The sequence below is a fragment of the Thamnophis elegans genome, chromosome 1 (genome assembly GCF_009769535.1).
Source record: "Thamnophis elegans isolate rThaEle1 chromosome 1, rThaEle1.pri, whole genome shotgun sequence".
In the NCBI taxonomy this organism is placed as follows: Eukaryota; Metazoa; Chordata; class Lepidosauria; order Squamata; family Colubridae; genus Thamnophis; species Thamnophis elegans.
This window is the reverse complement of record NC_045541.1, coordinates 105634239-105653759: the sequence shown is the minus strand read 5'-3', so window position 1 is coordinate 105653759 and position 19521 is coordinate 105634239. Positions and strand designations below refer to the sequence as shown.

The following is a 19521-nucleotide window of genomic DNA, read 5'->3' as shown; positions in this document are numbered from 1 at the left end:
TATGGAACTTCAACGATTATCTTAATTAGCAATTTCATCATATGACTGTATTGGAGATACAGTGATGATTACTGTGTTATTAGTTCAGTGAATTTCCTGTTCCCCTTCCCTAATAGGATATAAATGATCTACTAGCTTAAGTCAGAACAATTTGCAATAGAGTAAAATAATGCAATATCATTATTCAAGAGAGAACTGAAATTAAGGTCTTATTTACTGCATATATGTTTCCTAAAGTATAATAGCTGGTGAAGACATCACTGTAATCCAGAGCAGCATGGACTACAATAGCTGCATCAGCTGAGAAATGCGCTCTGTGTAATACATTCGCCAGATTAATCAATGCAACATCTTTATTATGCCTGAAAGAGAAAAGAAACAAATAATAATTATAATTATTGGTTTTTGATTTTTCTAAATAGCTAACAGATTTCTAATATATAAAACAGAAGTAAGAAGTAGTCTTAAACTATGGAGAAATGCATTTCATTCAAATTGATAACGTTAACTATACACAGGCTTGATAAACTGGTGGCCCAACCCAATATGAAGGATTTATTTCAAATTGTAAATTGTATCTAGTTTGCTATCCAAAGAGTAACTTTAAACACATGGATTGAAGAGCAGGTATTTTGTAGATAGGACTACTAGTTTAACCTAATGCTAAGAAGGCAACAATATAGCTAACATTTCCAATTAATAGTAGAATGAAAATTTGAATGAATCTTTGTATGTTTGTATCTATCTATCTATCTATCTATCTATCTATCTATCTATCTATCTATCTATCTATCTATCTGAGTTATAATAACTTTAATAAAAAAATTATCCTACAGACAGAGTAAAGTAAGTTATAATTACATTTATTTACATTCTAGCCTAGGAAACATTTTAAAGTTAGGAGTGTACTTTCAGCTGCTTTGAAAGACATTATTTTGAGTAATCAGAGATAGCATCTTGTGAAATTTATATTTAATAATTTGGTTCAAAATAACTGATAGCATTACTGTACATTAGAAGTAGCTAATAAGAAATGATTGCGCCAATGTATTACATAGATGAAGTAATACTACTTAAATGTATTAAATGTTGCATTTATTCATTGATCAATTTATATTACACATTTCCTCCAGGATCTTGGTATTTGTTTCCTCTAACTGAAACTGAACAAGGGCAAACAGCAATAGTATATATAATCAGCCCATTAACCCTGAAATTCTCAGTTTCCCCATTCATATTGTATTTCAAAAATGAAATCATTAATTTAATAATATAATAATGATAAGTTAGTGCATGAGAGCCCATATAACTGTGTTTCCTATCAATCCTGTGTGACATGAAAACCACAATCAATTCACTTAATTTGCATATTATATGTTCATTATGTTCCTAGTAAAGTCTATCTATCACTTCCCCATATGTATCTTACCTTGTAGAAAAATGAAGAGCTCGCATTGCACATTCTACTACTTGATACGGGTCATTCTTTATTCTCCAATAGAAGGAAGCCATATTGTATAACACCCAAGATGATGAATTCTGTAAAAGGAATAATAAACGTGGAAAGAAATGATGTTCTTTTATCTAAATATGGCTCCAAGATGATTTTAAACATCACTCCGTGTTTATGATCTTTGTGTATATAACTATAACTTTGTTGGAGTTATTTTTTCCCCAGATACTTTTTAGATATCATACTGTTGTATGTATTGCATCAGGCCTTTAAAAGAGAGTAAGGAAATTTTTGGAAGCTGCACTTTGTGAGGAGAATGACAACTGAAAACTGGAGGGAATTATATCATATACACAAATACATGTTAGGCTTTGTGGGAGGACTTATTTTATAACTGGGATATGCCTTGTTATAACAGTAATTCCATTCTCTTCATAAATTTCCCATCTCAAAATGATGAGAAACTGTACTGTCAGTTTTCAGCAGTCATGGTCAAAAGGGACATTTAGGGTCACAGAAAGATGACTCAGGCCTCAGGCTGCCCAGGCTTGAAAAGCTGCATCTAGATGATGCTGATCAAAGTAGTGACTACATTAATACCTTCAAGAGACCTTCATATATGCAATGTCCTATCTCTTCTATACTTCTTCCTAATCGTCTTGATAGGTAATTCAATACAGGATCTTCTTTAGGTAACAAGGGTGCAGAAAGATTAACTCTTTCTTGAATACCCTAGATGAAAAGAAAAATATTAGCATTTGAATTCTTAAAATGGCTTGACTTTTTGAAAAAAAACAATCCCCCCAGATTCTATGTTCCCTTAAACCTAATTAGACTTTATGGCATAACTGAAAAGGAAGGTAAGATAAAAGAATCCCTGTGGATTTTAAAGTTGCTGCCAACTTTAGAGGATGGTGCTCATCTCCATTTCAAGGCCATTGAGCCAACGCTGTCTGAAGACATTTCCATGGTCTTGTGGCCAGCATGACATCACAGAGCGCTGTCACCTTCCCACTGTACAGGTACCCTTCCTAAGTCCCGCCAGGAATAGGGCGGCATATAAATAAAATGAAACTCGAAATGAAACTCGAAACTATTTATTTACTTCCATATTTTCAAACTGCTAGGTTGTTAGGAGCTGGGGCGAGGACCGGAGCTTACCCTGTCATGTAGCACTTCAGTCTTGAACCCAGGCTACTGGCTTTCCAGTCGACAAACCCAGCCTCTTAACCACTGAGCCATCATACTGCGCTTTGGCATAACTGTGCTTATATAATATTTCTCAAGTATAATAGGTTTCATTTTGATGTGTGCAATTCTCATTAATAAAGTAAGAAGTATCTAGTTGATATCAAGATAATATAGGTGAACATTTATATATATATATATATAAAACCCAATAAACCAAGCAATACCATTCAATAGAAATTGGTTATTATTTTACCATATTTACTTCACCTGCCTGTACTCCAACAAAAAATATAGTTGTCAGCCTCTGCTTTGCTGCTGCTTCAGCTGCCATTGAAACGGGGAGGGGGGGCATGGTATTTGGGAGGGGAATCATGATGTGCTGGAGGAAGATTCTAGACGTTGACCTGACCATCTTACTGCGCATGTGGAGGAAGGGAGTTTCCCGCCAAGGTTAACTGTCCAGCATTCCATCCTGGTGATGTCTTTTGAAGTTATCTCCCACCTGACAGTTGGGTGCATTATAATTGGACTATGGACTGGGGTGCCAAGGGGAGGGGATTGAATTATACATGATATTATTCGCTTTCGTGCCTAATTAACCAGATTCAGCTTAGCTTTGCAACTGTTCGTTTATAATTAGTAAAAGTACACTTGATTTCAAACAAATGGAGTTGAGTGGTTTCTTTCGTCATTACTAAATGAAGTTACTGATGACTGCGCCCAGGTGCTGTGTACAGGTGGATGGCCGGGACTGGCTCCATGTTGACAGAGAAACCATGTTCCTGGAGCATCTGTACAGTCAGTGAGACATCGCGGTGAGCCTGCTCGATGGTGAGAGAATGAATAATTATATTGTCCAAATAACATTCCAGACGGACCGGATGGCTGTGTAGATGGGCCGCTAACACTGCCAGTATCTTGGTGAACGTTCTGGGTGCTAGGGATGATAGCCTGAAGGGAAGCGCCCTGTATTGGTAATGCTTCCCTTCCGAACAGAACCTCAGGAACCGCCTGTGGGCCGCATGGATGGGGACATGCAGGTAGGCCTCTCTGAGATCTATTGAGGTCAATAGGTCCCCCTCCCTCACACAGTCCAGAATGGAGTGGAGTGACTGCATCTTTAACCTCTTGTAAGCCAGATGCTGATTCAGGCTTTTGAGGTCCAAGATGGCCCTCCAGCCACCTGAGCTCTTGGGCACAAGGAAGAGGATGGAGTAGAACCCCCTCCCCTCCTGACCCCCTGGGGACCGGTTCTATCGCCTCTATCTGAAGGAGGTGGCGAATTTCTGCCCTCATGCGATCCCTCTTCTCTGGGTTTCTGGGAGTGGGGCAACGAAGAAACTTCCTCTAGGGGAAGGTTAGAATGTCCAGGACAAGGCCCCTCTGAATGGTGTTGAGGACCCACTTGTCCGATGTTATCTCCTCCCACCTGTCAGCATACAGCCGCAGCCGACGGGAGGACCCCTGTGACCATCACTTTCCCTTACGAAAGGGGCGGGAGCTACCACTATTGTTTCCGCCTCCTCGGAATGGCCTCCGAAAGGAAGACTGGGATTGGTTAGCACGAGATCCGAAGGGGGATCTGTCCTGGTGTCTATCCCCCCTTGTCTGAAAGGTTCTCTGGTAGGAGGAAGGGTGAGAAGATTGCCCTGAGTCTTGATTCCTGTAAGGTCTCTTACGAAAGGACTCCGCCCCCTTACGTTTGCCCCTCTTAAGAGTTGCAAGAAAAGAGCATCTCCGAACAAAAGGCCTCCCTTAAAGGGGGCCGACGCCAGCTTCCATTTGGCTTTCATTTCGGCTTGCCAATGCCTAAGCCATAGGAGACGGCGGGAAGTAATATTGGAGGCGAGGGCCCTGGACGAAAATTTCGCAGCTGTCAAGGTGGCATCCGCCGAATACTCGACAGCAGTAATAATTTTAGTCAGCTCATGGCACCATCTAGACTTCCTGGGGGGCGGCTTAGATCTGAGCTGCCGCAGCCAAAATAAGGTAGCCCTGATAAAGAATGAAGCAGAGGTGGATGCCTTAATGGCCCAGGCAGACGCCATGTGTGTTTTCTGGCACGCCTTCTCCGACCTCTTATCCTCTGCCTTCAGTCCTTCTAGGAGCTCAGCCAGCAGGTTTGAGTTGGAAGTTAGGGACACAACCGGGGCATCTATTTCAGGAAATTTCAGGATGTCTTCCATCTTCCCCTCCAGGGCATACAGTGCCCTGTCACCCCCACTGGGGTTGGTCAGCGTGCCTGGCTGTAGCCACTGGCGCTGCACTGCATCCATAAAGAGGTCAGGTACAGGGATGACCTCAGGTGCTGATACTGTCTCTTTGAACAGCCCATGCTTGTGATCCTTGGACGTAGAAGCCTCAGCAGCCTCAGGCTTGGAAGAGGGGCCTAGCTCCGTAGCCGTCATCGCTTTGTGCAGGATGGATTTAAATAAAGATGGCTTGAACAGGCCAGTGAAGGCCGGTTTGTCAGGGGTAATGTCCTCATCTTCAGATAGAACGAAAACTTCCCCTTCCTCCTGCTCAGAACTGGAATTTTCAGAATGAGATGGGCTGGATGAGCCAGAAGAGGATGCAGGTTCTTTAGAGGTGGAGGCCTTGGGTTGGCGTTTTTTCGTGGGGGCCTTGGACTTGCGAGAGCCCCTGTGCTTAATCCCTTTGGCTATCCCCTGGGAAATGGCCAAGGAGATCACCTCCCTCATCTCATCCGAGAGAGCAGGACCATTACCCTTCTTCAGTTTTTGCTTGCTAGGCCTGCGGTGGCCAGCCCTGCCTGAGCTGGATTCACCCTTCTCACACGGGGAATCCTGGATGGAATTACGTTCCTCCCCAATGGAAGAGCTAGGGGAGTCAGGGTACCCCCAAGAAGCCTCTGGAGAGGAATCCCTGGACCTATAGTCATCCTCAGACAGGAATTCACTGTCCCCAGGGGAGTGGGCCTCTCGCCCGGGGAAGCTAAGTCCCTGCTGCGATGGTTAGGGCTAGGTTCTGCAGCCTGATGGGGCCTAGATACCTCCCTGGGATCCACTGTGGCTCTTGCAGTCCCTGGGGAAGACCTGTCACTAGAGCCCTTGTGCCCTTTGCCTTTTTTAGCTGAGGGATCCAGCTTGCTGCGCTTGCTGGAGGGCCCTGCCTGCTCCCCTAAGGCCTCCCTGCATTCCTCTGCCATGCTCAGAGCACCCACGGGGCCTGGAAGCTAGCTGGAGCTGGGATGGGCACGCGCTGGCCAAAACAGCTCAAATGACGCTTGCAGACTCTTCAGGAGGGAAGGGCTGTCTGTTGGTCGGATTCCTTCCTCCCACCACCCTCGGATCCCCGAGACTTATCTTCTTTGGAGGGGGAGACTAGCCGGCTCCCTGGACTAGTCCCCAGCCTCCCTGCGGCGTTCTGCAGTCGCTGAGGGCCGGATGGATCTCCGCTGAGGCTGCCTGGTGTCTTCGCTCTTCCACGAGCAAGGCTGCCGAAGATCTTTGCTCTCCTCACGAGCTGAGCGTCCTCCTCGCCTCGGCCTCGCTCCGGAGCACTCAAAATGGCGGTGGGTGCGCGCGCAGCCACCTCCCGCCCTTTTTCGTCGTCTCAGCCAGAAAAGCGTGCGAAAGGTTCAACCATCGCCGCTGTTGCCGGGCAGAGTGGGAAACCGCCCTAGCCAGCGGCGAAGAGGCCTGCCGGCTCCTTGTACAGCGGTTGGGGGGTTGAGACCCTGGGCTTTGGTTGGGATGGCCTCCCACCACCCCCGCCGCTCGCCAGCAGCCGCTGGACGAGCGGTTCGCAATTCCCTGGAGCGCTTGCGACCAGCAGCTGCAGGGGAAGCCCAGGCGCCCTCTCAGCGCGATTCAAACCTCCACAGAATTCAAGCAGACAGTTCTTCCAAACTGTGGGAAAACTTCCAGCCTATCTGACCTCGGACTGGAGCACTCCCAAAACAGTCCCAACGGGTGGACTAAGTTTTCAAACTGAGCATGCAGAGGCAAAGGGAGGCGTGGTCAACAGAAAAACATCACTCAGTCCAAGGGCAGATAGGCTGTGTTAACCCACGCTTGGACTCTCCGAGCAGTGCACTGGAGAATCTAGCAGGGAATGTCTCAAAGGGTGATCATGTGGCACTACAACAAGTCATAACAGTGAACTAGCTGCCAAGAGTTCTGATCGCGATCATGTGATCACAGGGATGCTGTGATGGTTGGTATCCGAGGACCAGTTGTAACCATCTTTTGTTTAGAGCTGTCATAACTTCAGTTGCCGAAGGAATGTTCCCAGTTCGAGGTCTACCTATAGCTGCTTTAAATGATCATTTGTAACACTTCTCAAAAACACCATGAAAAGTACCCACATGCAACTATTAGTGCTACAACTTGAAAAACAATACATGGCTTTATTGAAGAACTTTAGAAGCATTTTAAATATATTTACCATTGGTTTAAGATGTTGGAGCTTTGGAGCTTTTTATGTTGCTGCTTAAAAAGAGTTTATGGGGTAATTATTTTTATTATGCTTGAAAATTAGTAGCCTTGGTATGGGTGAATCTATCTGAAATGTAATTTACAAATCTTTGAAATGATAGGTGCAATGCATATCTACTCAGAAGTAAGATCCAGTGACCGCAACTAGTTTAAGTTAACATAATATGACAGTCACAACAACTAGAAAATCTATAGTTGTCCACATCAAATTAGGATTTCTTTGCCAAAGTGGTTTTCTATACAGATCCTAAAATGTTCATACTCTCACACACAGGCACTTTTGCATGCACTTTGCCAGAATTTTGTTATTAAACTGAAATAATAGCAGAAATGAAGTACAAGGCATACAAAAGGCATGGAAAAGAATAGCCCTGTCTTGATGTGCTAAATACCCAATGATATTAGGCAACTGAGTTCATTTACATAGAATCATGGTTCCAAGGAAATCATGTTTCAAACTAGAAAATCCTTAGAATTTAGGCTTATTATTCTACATGAATGCATTGCTCCTTCAATAATTCAGAAGGCTATAAAGTTAACTGTTTATACACAGGAGTGTTTATAAGCATACAAAAACCAAGATGAGATTGAAAATAAAACACAATAGAAAAAATAGGTATAGTTGTTTAAAAAATTAAAGAGAATTAAAGATCTGCGGCATCAAAACAGCTGTGATTTCCGAATTCCCTTTTACTGTGCTAATAACACCACTGTAAAGTTTTTAGTCTGCAGTATTTCAAATACTAATAAAACCAATTACTTACTCGTAAATGCTGAAATGCATGAATGCTGTATGGTAGATCTAAAATTTTAGTACATTCCGGTTCTTCTAGGTCTAGAGGTAAAGGAGACTTTGTGTCTACATAATCTTCAGGACTAAAGCATAAGAATAAATAAATAAATAAATAAATAAATAAATAAATAAATAAATAAATAAATAAATAACAGAGTTTTGGTGCAATGAAATAAATTACAAAATACTAATTAGGAAAAGCAATGTAGGAATACTGCCAAAGATAATTACTAAAACATATTTTTTCTATATCACTTCATTGTTCATTCTTCCAAGACAGCTGTAATTAACATAACTAATTATCCAAGCAGCTTGTTACCATCTAGGAATTGTTATATCCCCTTCCCTTCTAAAATTACAGTTTTTCTATTTATTTTTTTTGGATACAATTAGCTCTCTTAGTACCTGATGTCTTTGCTCTCTAAGGTGATATATGTGCCATCATAAAGATCCAAATCCCCCAAAGGCACCTTTGCTTTAATACAATCAGGATCTTCTTTATTATGCCTTTGTTCCAATCCTGTATCTCTGTCTTCATTCTCCTCAATATGGATCTTCTGAGCTACTAATTGTTTCTATAAAAAAAACAAAAAATCCAAAATAAAATAAAATGCATTGTTTAAAATACAAATATCACCAAAATACATACTCATTTATGTTTCTATGAAAGTGACACGGCAATTATCTCTTGTTCCTTAACCTCATGCACAGAGATATTACTAGTAGCTAATGATCTGAAACTTATCTGCCTGTTTTTTGAGATTGGGAACAGTTAGGATTACAAGAGTTAAAATGGAAGTATAAAGTCTTAGGCTCACTTTATTATTTTTTTTAAAGAAAAAGTTGCCAAAGATAATTCTGCTAAATTAAAATATTTTTCACCTAAACCATACATCAAAAGCCAGCAATTGAATTGGCTTATTGTTTTTCAAATGTAACTTTCTGCTTATTTGATACATGGGCACAAGGAAGAATCTTAACTGTAAAGGTCAACAACCACCCACCCCTAACTTATTATACAACTATAGTCCAAAGCGTTCAGTTAAACTCTCAAAAAGGACATGCATAGTAACATAGTAGTAACATAGTAGTCGTAAATGTACACTACTAAAAATGTAGAACTGAGGCTAAAACTTCCAGACTCAATATTTTTAAGACTACAAATTCATATTGACAAAGAAAATTATTGTTTCCTACTTTTGTTTGCCAAAAAGTCGATTTTGGTAATAAAATCATTACACCAATCTCACCTCCAGCTCTTTGAGGTAGTTAACAGTTGTTTCTTGTCTCATCAATATTACTAAATCATGAGGATGTTTCAGATTCATTGGTGAGTCAACCTGCAAAACAATCAAAAATAACCATTGTTATTTCTTCCTTCAAGCTGACTTTCTTGCATCCTTCTGAATAAACTACTCTAGCCTACTAAATCACACTGTAGTATCTTCAGAACTACATGGACCTGTATCAAATACTACTTATTTTTTGGATTTGGACTACATCTTTGTTATTTAAGCTTAAGTTTAAATTTAAGGATGGTTCCTATTTGGCTGAAAAAGATATGGTATGTTCAGTTTTGACACAGTTTACATTCCTAGTTAGAAAATTGGTATTAACCACAGTTCCGGATCTAACAAAGAATTGTAATTTAAGATACATAGGGTTAAGGTTCTGAAACTAGGAAACACATATTGCTATTTCTTGTATTTGCCATTGTTACAAACTAGAAAAAAATAACAAATGAACAAATTTATGAACAAATAAAATGCAAAATGGTAACTATATCATGCTGTTGTCTATACAATAGAAAAGAAAAACTAAAATTCATATTAACAGATCTTTAGAGAATATTATGGAAAGAGAGAAAACAATTTCAAATAATGTAAACTATGTTATGATCAATTTTTTCTTAATTGTCCTGTTATTCAAAAGCAGAGAAAAAATTATACTGCATAATAGAGAAAACTATTAAATGGCCATTAATAACAAAAGAAAAATACAAACAAGTGAGAAGCTCATCTAAAAGATTTAAAATACTTTTAAAGCTAGATAACACTAGTTTTTCATCCCCCCTCCTCCCTCTCTTTGCAGTGATACTTCAGGTACCACATTCAATACTTATTTATACTTCAATAATCAAATGGAATCTATCTGTCACAAAAATGTGTATGTTTCTGGTCAATGACTAGAACAAAAGTATTTGTTAAGAAATGAAACTGAACTAGCCCAGTTGGCTCTGAAGAGACAGTTTCAAATGTCAGCAGAAAGGCTGAATTCTCATCTGAATGCACTAGATAGAAAAAAAAGTCATTTTTTTTTAATTTTAAGAGATGAAACAGGTGACTTAAAATTCTTCAGAGTTTCTGGCTCCCATTTATTGGCTAATATCATTCCCAAAGCCCAAACTTTGGGTCTACCCAGTCCAGAGGTGTCTGGGAAGCTGCAAAAAATGGAGCTCCTTGGCTGCAGATTGTGAACTTTTATTATAAATACTCAGAAGTAAGTTCAGTTTTGGTCACCACGATGTAGAAAAGATGTGGAGACTCTAGAAAGAGTGCAAAGAAGAGCAACAAAGATGATTAGGTGACTGGAGACTAAAACATATGAAGAACGGTTGCAGGAACTGGGTATGTCTAGTTTAATGAAAAGAAGGACTAGGGGAGATATGATAGCAGTGTTCCAATATCTCAGGGGATGCCACAAAGAAGAGGGAGTCAAACTATTCTCTAAGGCACCTGAGGGTAGAACAAGAAGCAATGGGTGGAAACTAATCAAGGAGAGAAGCAACTTAGAACTGAGGAGAAATTTCCTGACAGTGAGAACAATTAATCAGTGGAACAGAAGTTGCCTCCAGAAGTTGTGAATGCCCCAACACTGGAAGTCTTTAAGATGATGTTGGATAGCCATTTGTCTGAAACAGTATAGGGTTTCCTGCCTAGGCAGGGCATTGGACTAGAAGATCTCCAAGGTCCCTTCCAACTCTACTATTGTTTTGTATTGTATTGTAAGTTCCATTAAAAATAAAAAAGAAACACTACGATGGATTCAAAAGCTTTAATTGTGCGAGAAATTAAATGTTCAGAAAAAAATAATTAATGGGTACACTTGACAGAAAAAAGTCTAGTTTCAGAGGCATCTAATTTCTGATTTTTTAATACCACTAGAAATTCTGCAAGTTCTGCATTTACAATTATGATACAGCATTTTGGCCAATCTATTAACACTTCAGAGACAGAACAATGTTTTTACACAACAGGATGGAAAACTGAAGAGGTTTTTCTAAAAAGCAGTAATTAAGTTAGTCCTAAAGTGACTTATATACATGAAGGAAAAATTACATGAATAGATTAAAAGCCAATAAACAGGTGAGTGTAGAAGTGGAATGAAACCTAAAAGTAACCTAAAAGGAAGCAAGAAAAATAAAATGAAAAAAAAAAAACAGAATTAATTTGAAGTCAAAAGACTGATGAGAACATGGTTTGGGAACAAACAAACAACCCACATGGGTTAAACTTAAGTCAAGGGGATACAACTTCAGCTGCAGTGCCTTCCTATTGCTTTTTTAACAAGTGAGCTGACCAAGGTCCTGAAGAAACATTGTAAAGATCTTTTGGTGATGCATATTTAGAAGGGAAAGCATTTCATGAATATAAACTGTGAAGTTCATATGAAGAAACACAATCCACTACTTTAACATTATAGATAGTATAGCTGAGAGAGAAAAGTATGAGAAAATAATAGTTCAGCTATAGAACAAGGAACTGAAGATTTCCACAAAGAATTAGGGAGGGAAATTAGACTGTGCTTCAAGTAGTTATCAGCACATTTTCAGCTAACCCAACAGTCACTCTCAAATCTATATATTTGTAGCATTAAAGAGGCATAAATTTAATTTAATATAACTTTTTTTCTAGATTTTCTTTTGTATTAAACATTTTACTGAGCTTTCAGAATTTTATCTGTATCTTCCTTACTTTCAACCCAAATTACATATTATAAATACTAGCTAATAACCTGGCGTTCTTCGGGTATTTATTTATAGGGGGGAAATGTCAGGACCAAATGTAATTTGTAATGTTGGATTTTTCCCCTCACCAGAGGGAGCTCCCTTGTGGAGTAATGTGAAGCCGTTACCATGGCAAGTCCACTATACTGTAGAAGCCATTTTACGGCAGTACTGTAGAAGCCATTTGAAGGAACAACAGGCTGTGTGTGTGAACACAGAGTCTGAGGAGCGTTAGGGGTGTCTTACTCCCACAGTATTTGTTTCCAGAGAGTAAGTCATCATGTACCAACTTTGGTTGAAATTGCTTGAGGCGTTCCAGAGTTATGCTGGAATGAACACGAACACACAGACAGACACACTAATTTATATATACCGTTATTTCCCGAAAATAAGACAGGGTCTTATTTTATTTTGACCTCCCAAATGAGCACTTGGCCTTATTTTTGGGGAGGTCTTATTATTTTTGAGGTGCAGGAGGCAGCGAGTGTGGTCACCTCATGGCTGCTGCTGTGTTGCAATATTTTCAGGGAGGGCTTATTTTAGCGGATGTGCTATTTAACTTTCCCCGTTTTAAGTCCCTGCTGTTCTCCTTGTCGCCCACATATACCATAGGTTCCATCTAAGATAATGTTCCATTTCTCCTTTGTCCCTCAGCCAACCCGTCATTCTGTCCATTTCTGCACATTCATAGATCTTTTTAATTATGGCATCTTCCGGCGGTATGGTAATAGATTTCCAAAATTGTGCATAGGTTATTCTTGCAGCCAAAATTATATGTAGGCTCAAATATCATATAGATTTACTCATGTTTTCTGGTTTTATGCTTAGTAAAAAATTCTTGGGTTTCCATTCCATGCTTGCCCCAGTAACCTCTTTTAGCCATTTTTGAATCCTTCTCCAGTATTTTGTGGCCTCAGTACAAGACCACCAAATATGGTAGAATGTGCCATCCCTTCTTCCACATTTCCAACACAGTGGAGATAACCCAGGAAACATTTTGGCTAACCTCGTTGGGGGGGAGGTTCCGTCTATAAGCCATCTTGTATATGTTTTCTTTAAATGCTGTAGATATTGTAAGTTTAATAGTCTTACTCCATAGATCCCACCATTTGCCCATTTCAATCTCATAACCAAAGTTTCTCTCCCATGTTATTAGAAGGCTTTTATCCATCTCTTCTTTAGCATCTTGACAGGTCAAAAACTGATAAATCTTCGATAACATTTTCTTATCTCCACCAAACAAAATCTTATCTAGCCCCTGAGGGTTTGGGTAGATCCCAAACCATACCCTATCGCTTTTAAACCTGTTTCTAACCTGTAAATATTCCCACCATTCCAGATTCCTGCCCTGCTGCTCTAATTCCATCTTAGTTTTCATGTTGCCATCTTCTGTCATAATGTCTTTATATGTTATGTTTCTTGTCCAATTAAATACACTGGGATGCGTTAAGGCCTCTAACGGTGCCAACCAGCACGGAACCCTAAGATAGTATTTTTTCCTCATCTTTTCCCAGGCCCCCCATCAAAATCTTCTGAATATAATGTCCCATGAAGTACCTATGGCGGGTATCTCTTTCTTGCCAGAGGGAGGCGTGCCATCCCTGGGGGAGGTCGTGTCCCTCTACAGCCAATAGGCGCCTTCTACTCAACGTCACCCAATCCTTCACCCATGTCATAATTGCTGCATTCTAATATGCTTCCCAGTTGAGTACTCCGAAGCCTCCCAGTTCTTTACGTTTTTGCAACATTTGGGCTTTAATTCGTGCTTTCTTGCCTTGCCATATAAATCGAGCCACTATTGTCTCCAAGGATTTAATTTTTTTTTTGTCCAATTTAGTTGGTGCCGTTTGAAACAAAAACAAAAATTTCAGTAATACATGTGTCTTAACTGTCACAATCCTTCCCATCAAAGATAGTTGTTTACCACTCCAACTAGTCATGTCCTTAGATACCTGTTGTAGTAATTTCATATAGTTATCTACTTTGATAGAGGAACATCTCTCCATGAGCCAAATTCCCAAGTATTGTATTTTATGGGCCATGTTAATCCCTAGCAGGCTTTGTATTTCCCTTTTCTGGTTCAAAGTCATATTCTTAATTAACAGCTTTGTCTTCTCTTTATTTATACGTAGTCCCGCTATCATACCGTACTCCTCTATTTTATGTAGAAGTTGTATCCCAGAAGCCATAGGATCCTCCAGAATAGAAACAAGGTCATCGGCAAAAGCCTGGACCTTAAATTCCTGAGCTTTAGCTCGTAACCCTTTAATTTGTATATCACTCCTCACTATTCTAAGAAGGGGTTCTAATGTGAGGATAAACAGTAGGGGGGATAATGGGCATCCTTGTCTTGTGCCTTTACCAATCTCAATATCGCCCGCCTCTTCTCCATTTACCAAGTGCAGGATCAAGTTAGTCTCTACCGCTGTAAAGTCAGTACTTATACCTAGCAAAAATAATTGAGGAGTAAACTTTATCCTTCTTTTAAAGATATTTTGCATAATCCACCATATTTTTATCCAGAATGCCTTAACCTTTTGGCAAGTCCACCTTATATGGAAATAGGTAGCATCGAGAGAACCACATCTCCAACATTTGGGTTGTAAATTCGGATACATAGAAGCCAGCTTTTTAGGATCTAAATGCCATCTATAGAACATCTTGTAAAAATTTTCTCTCAGGTTTTGAGCTTGTGTAAATTTCACATTTCTTACCCAAATTTTTTTCCATGTATCCAACATTATTGGTTCTTCAATATTTTGAGCCCACTTTACCATACAATCTTTAACTAACTCTGTTTCTGAATCTATCTGTATTAATACATTATATATCCTCTTTATGTGCATTAAACTTTGATCTCTTATTTGTTTAAATAAGTTGTCCTCAATTTGGACAAAACCAATTTTTTGATCTATTTTCCACCTGGCCTGTAATTGCCCATACTGGAACCATGTTTGAACTGCTTTCTCCTCTTTTAATACCTCTAAGGATTTTAATTGTAGTGCCCCTCCTTCCAAAATAAGAAGCTGTCTATAAGTAATTCTATCCTGTTTTTGTGCTATATTTATATTTTCAATTGCATGTCTAGGAATTGCCCACATAGGTATCTTATCATTTAATTTATGTTGATATTTTTTCCAAACCCGCAGTAAAGCATTTCTTAAAATATGATTTTTAAAGTTTTTGTCCAGTTTTTTGTTAAATAACAAGTAAGCATGCCAACTATACACCAGATCATATCCCTCAAGGTTCAGTATCCTATCATTAGTTAAATTGATCCAATTACTAATTACAGACATCACTGCATCATAATATAGTTTTAAATTGGGTAGTTTCAAGCCTCCCCTCTCGCGTATATCTTGCATTATTTTCAGCTTTACTCTCGGCTTCTTTCCTGCCCATACAAATTTATTGATACCCTTCTGCCATTCTAAAAGATTTGCATCTTTTTAAAGTATAGGTAACATTTGGAAAAGAAATAAAAATTTTGGTAAGATATTCATTTTGACTGCCGCGATTCTTCCCAGCAAAGATAAGTGTAACTTCTCCCATTTTTTCATCTCTATCTGTATACTGTGCCAGAGTGGTTCATAATTATACTTGTATAATTTCCCATTTGAGATTGAAATATTAACTCCAAGGTATTTAACCTTTTTGACTACCTCACATCCTAACATTCCTCCTAATTGTCCTTTTGTTTAGTATTCATATTTATGGCTAATATTTTCGTTTTCCCTAGGTTTATTTTAAAACCAGACACTTGACCATATTGATTAATCGTATTCATTAAAACCATACTGGATTCCTGCGGTTGTTCCAATATTATGACCAAATCATCTCCAAAGGCCCACACTCTGTATTCTTGCTGCCTAACCTTAATTCCTTTTAGGCCCTCCAAGCCCCGTATTTTATTCAATAATACTTCCAAAGTTATAATAAACAATAGTGGGGACAAAGGACAGCCCTGTCTTGTACCCTTTCCAATTTGAAAGGATTCTGTTAAACTTCCATTGACTATAATTTGAGCTGTTTGCTGTTGATATATTGCTTTGATTGCTTGTAAAAAACTATCTCCTATCTGCATTTTTTGCAATATCTTCAGCAAAAATTGCCAATTAACTCGATCAAAGGCTTTCTCAGGATCCAGAAATATGAACGCAGCAGGGATTTGATTGTTCTTTCCCAAGTATTCTAATGCATTAATAATTAATCTAACATTACTTTTCATCTGTCTCCCTTGTATAAAACCTGTTTGATCAGTGTGTATCAATTGTTGGATAACCAGCATTAACCTATTTGCTAGTATTTTAGTAAAAAATTTGTAGTCTACATTAAGTAATGAAATAGGTCTGTAGTTTTTTGGTTGAGTAGTATCTTGATCTTCTTTGGGTATCAAAGATATAAAGGCTGTCTTCCATGAAGGAGGTACCTTACCTTCCACTTGAATCTTATTAAATAATTCTCTGAGAGGTTCTACCATTTCCAACTGTAAGTTTTTATAGTAAGCTGCTGTCAAGCCATCTGTGCCTGGTGCCTTCCCTGACTTCAACTGTTTAATTACCTGTAAAATTTCCCCCGAAGTTATTGGTTGATTCACTTTTTGCCTGTGTTCTTCTGTAACTAAGGGTATTTTTTCTTTATCTAAGTATTTGTCTATATCTAAACCATTAATTTTATCCCCCTTGTACAACTCTGTAAAAAATTCCCGAAATGCCTTTTGAATCTCATCCTGTTGAAATACCTCCTTCCCTTTGTAGGTCAATTTAGATATATTTCGAATTTTCTTTTTTTTCCTAATCTGATAAGCTAACCACCTGCCGGGTTTATTTGCATTACAGAAAGTATTGTGTTTTGCGTATAACAAACTGGTGGCTACCTGGTCAGAGATCAACATATAAAATTGGGATTTTAATATGGTAATTGCTTCCTTGACTTTTGTATCGGCTGGATTCATTGTTAACTCCAGCTTTTTCCTCTTAATTTCCTCCTCCAACTCTGTTCGTTTTACCCCTTGTTTATGTCTATGTGATTTATTTATATTTATCAATACTCCTCTCATATACGCTTTGCTTGCATCCCATACAAATTCCATAGATGTATCCTTATTCATGTTAAAAACAAAGTATTCAGTTAGCAATTTTTTACAATCATTGATATACTTTTCATGTCTAAATAAGTTTTCATTCAATCTCCAAGACCTTCTTGCCTGTACCACCCCTCCCAATTCCATCCAGACTGGGTTATGATCCGAAAGGACCCTAGCTGCAATCTTTGTCTTCTTCACCCTAGAAAGCAAATCATTAGTAGTTAATATGAAATCAATCCTAGAGAAGGATTGATGCCTATCAGAAAAAAAGGTAAAATCATATTCCTCTGCATTTCTTTCTCGCCAGATATCTCTCAGTTCAAAGTCATCCATCATATTTGGGTAGCTTTGCTCGCATCTTGATGTTTGGACGAGAAATCTTCTTGTCTCTCTTGGTATCTATAACGCCATTCCAGTCACCCAGTAGTATACAAGACCTATAATCCCACTGTACTAATTTAGCATGAAGATTTCTATAAAATCCATCTTGCTGTTGATTAGGAGCATAAATTCCCAGAAGCAATGTCTTTTTCCCTTCTAGGATTAGATCTAACGCGATGTATCTTCCATTGGGATCTGCTTCAATTAATTCAACTTTCATATCTTTTCTTAGGTATACAACTATACCATTTTTCTTTTCCATAGCAGAAGTTACAAAATGTTGACCAAGTTTTGGGTTGATCAGGTATTTTTGATCAGTTGATTTAATATGAGTTTCTTGCAAACAAATTATGTCATTCTTAAACTGTTTAAGATAGTGAAATATTTTCTTTCTCTTCTGTGGAGAATTTAGTCCATTGACATTCCATGTTAAAATCTTAGTTGTCATCTTTGGTTACCTGAAGCTTTTTTAGAGCCTCCTGCATGGCCTGTTTAACCTTTGGCCTAGCTCCTCCCACGGCTTCTGGACTTGTTACTATAACTCCTTGATCGATGGCCGGTGATTGTTGAGGCTGTTGCCTTTTAGCTTGTTTTTCCATTCGTCTAGTAGTCATATGGCTAGGTCTTTGTCCCATGACACCTTGCACTTCTAGGGGGGAGATATGGTACATCTTATCTGGTAGTTGTGTGGTTTGCTGTCTGTGTTGTCCTTCTTGTGGTCTTTCTCCAGGTCCAGATGGTGCATGGTGTCCAGCCTTCAAAATACTGTAATAAAAATCTCGTGCTTTCCATACGGAGTTGAGACGATATCTTTGCCTGTCAAATGTAAGTATAATACCAAATGGTGCGTCCCATCTGTACTGTATCTGACAGTTTCTCTTCCACTAAAAAAGCATAGTCTCTCCTGGCTCTTAGCATTTGAGGTGGTACCTCTTTCAAAACAGTCAAATCCTGACCCCCGATTTGGAGCTTAGTGTTATAAGACTCTTGTAATATCGTGTTTCTTAGCTCTCTTGTAGTGAAATATATAACTATATCTCGAGGAAGCTGCTTCTGCTTTGCCACCCAAGAGTTAACGCGATAAGCTTTATCGATTTGCCAGTCAAACTTAGACCCCGGTCTTCCCAGCAGACAATCAAAAGCTTCTGAAAGAATCTGTTTCAGGTTCTCCTGTTTATCCTCACGCAGCCCCCTTACTCTTAATGCCAGCTCTATTTGTCTGTACTGTATCATAATAATTTCTTTTTCAGCATTTTCAACTTTTTGTTCGACCACCTCTGTTTTCGATGTCAAGTTGGTATTAGCTTCGTTAAGATCCTCTAGACTATCTTCAATGCCCGAAACATGTTCTGTCAGCACAGTTACAAGCTCCAGCATATCATCTTTAATTTTACCAACCCTGGCATCAATTTTATCATACAAGTCCTGCTTAAGTTCTTTTATCTCCTCTTTTATCTCCTCTTTAAAATCTTTAAGTTTATCTTCAACTTTGATAGTCAAGCTGTTAAAAGTTTCCAAGAAGAATTCTTTCGTTAGAAAGTCTCCAGTAGGGGGCATAGAGGGTGGAGGCTGCGACTTTGTACCAGGTATTGGCGATGTGCTTCTGGGGGCTGGAGGGGGTTTCAGATTAGGATTTAGTTTTGAGGCCATTCCAAGTTTTATCTTCAAGCAATTAATCAAACTCCACTGGCCCGCTATGGAGCTATGGAAAGAGGTATTAAATCACCCCTTTATTAACTCCGCAGGACTTTGCAAAAGGTTTCAGAAAAAAAGCATTGTAACGAAACAGCTCAGCATATTTATCGCCATTTTAACCATCTCTGTATTAGAAATATATATTAGCAAGATTGATAAAAGAGAGTCTTGTAAAAGTGAAACTAATTAGTAAAAATCTGCTGGCCGGCTATGAGGCAAAGTGAGTCACTCCCTTCCTTTGAAGCTTTATAGCTGTTCTTTACAAGAAGATTAAGAAGGTAAACATTGTTACGGAGAATTCATTGTCGCCATTTTAAAAGCTTTTTTAAATAGCCAAATTAATGAAGGAAGATCTTGTAAAAATGAAGCTAGGATTTAAAGAAACAAATGAAGTTCTCGCATACGAGCTCTGCTTGTATTAAAATCAAATAGATCAAATGTTGTTCTAAGTGGGAG

General features: G+C 38.9%; 1 protein-coding gene across 1 annotated transcript in view; it reads right to left on the bottom strand.

Moving 5' to 3' along the window:
- The window catches only part of TTC17 (tetratricopeptide repeat domain 17), a 68363-nt gene that overhangs the window by 34843 nt on the left and 13999 nt on the right, over positions 1 to 19521 (bottom strand). Inside the window, exons 2-7 of the mRNA XM_032226180.1 lie at positions 9148 to 9237; positions 8303 to 8472; positions 7869 to 7980; positions 2054 to 2185; positions 1430 to 1539; positions 218 to 362 (exon numbers count right to left, since the gene is read on the bottom strand). Coding sequence (XP_032082071.1) covers positions 218 to 362; positions 1430 to 1539; positions 2054 to 2185; positions 7869 to 7980; positions 8303 to 8472; positions 9148 to 9237 — 759 coding nt within the window. The remainder of the gene's footprint in view (positions 1 to 217; positions 363 to 1429; positions 1540 to 2053; positions 2186 to 7868; positions 7981 to 8302; positions 8473 to 9147; positions 9238 to 19521) is intronic.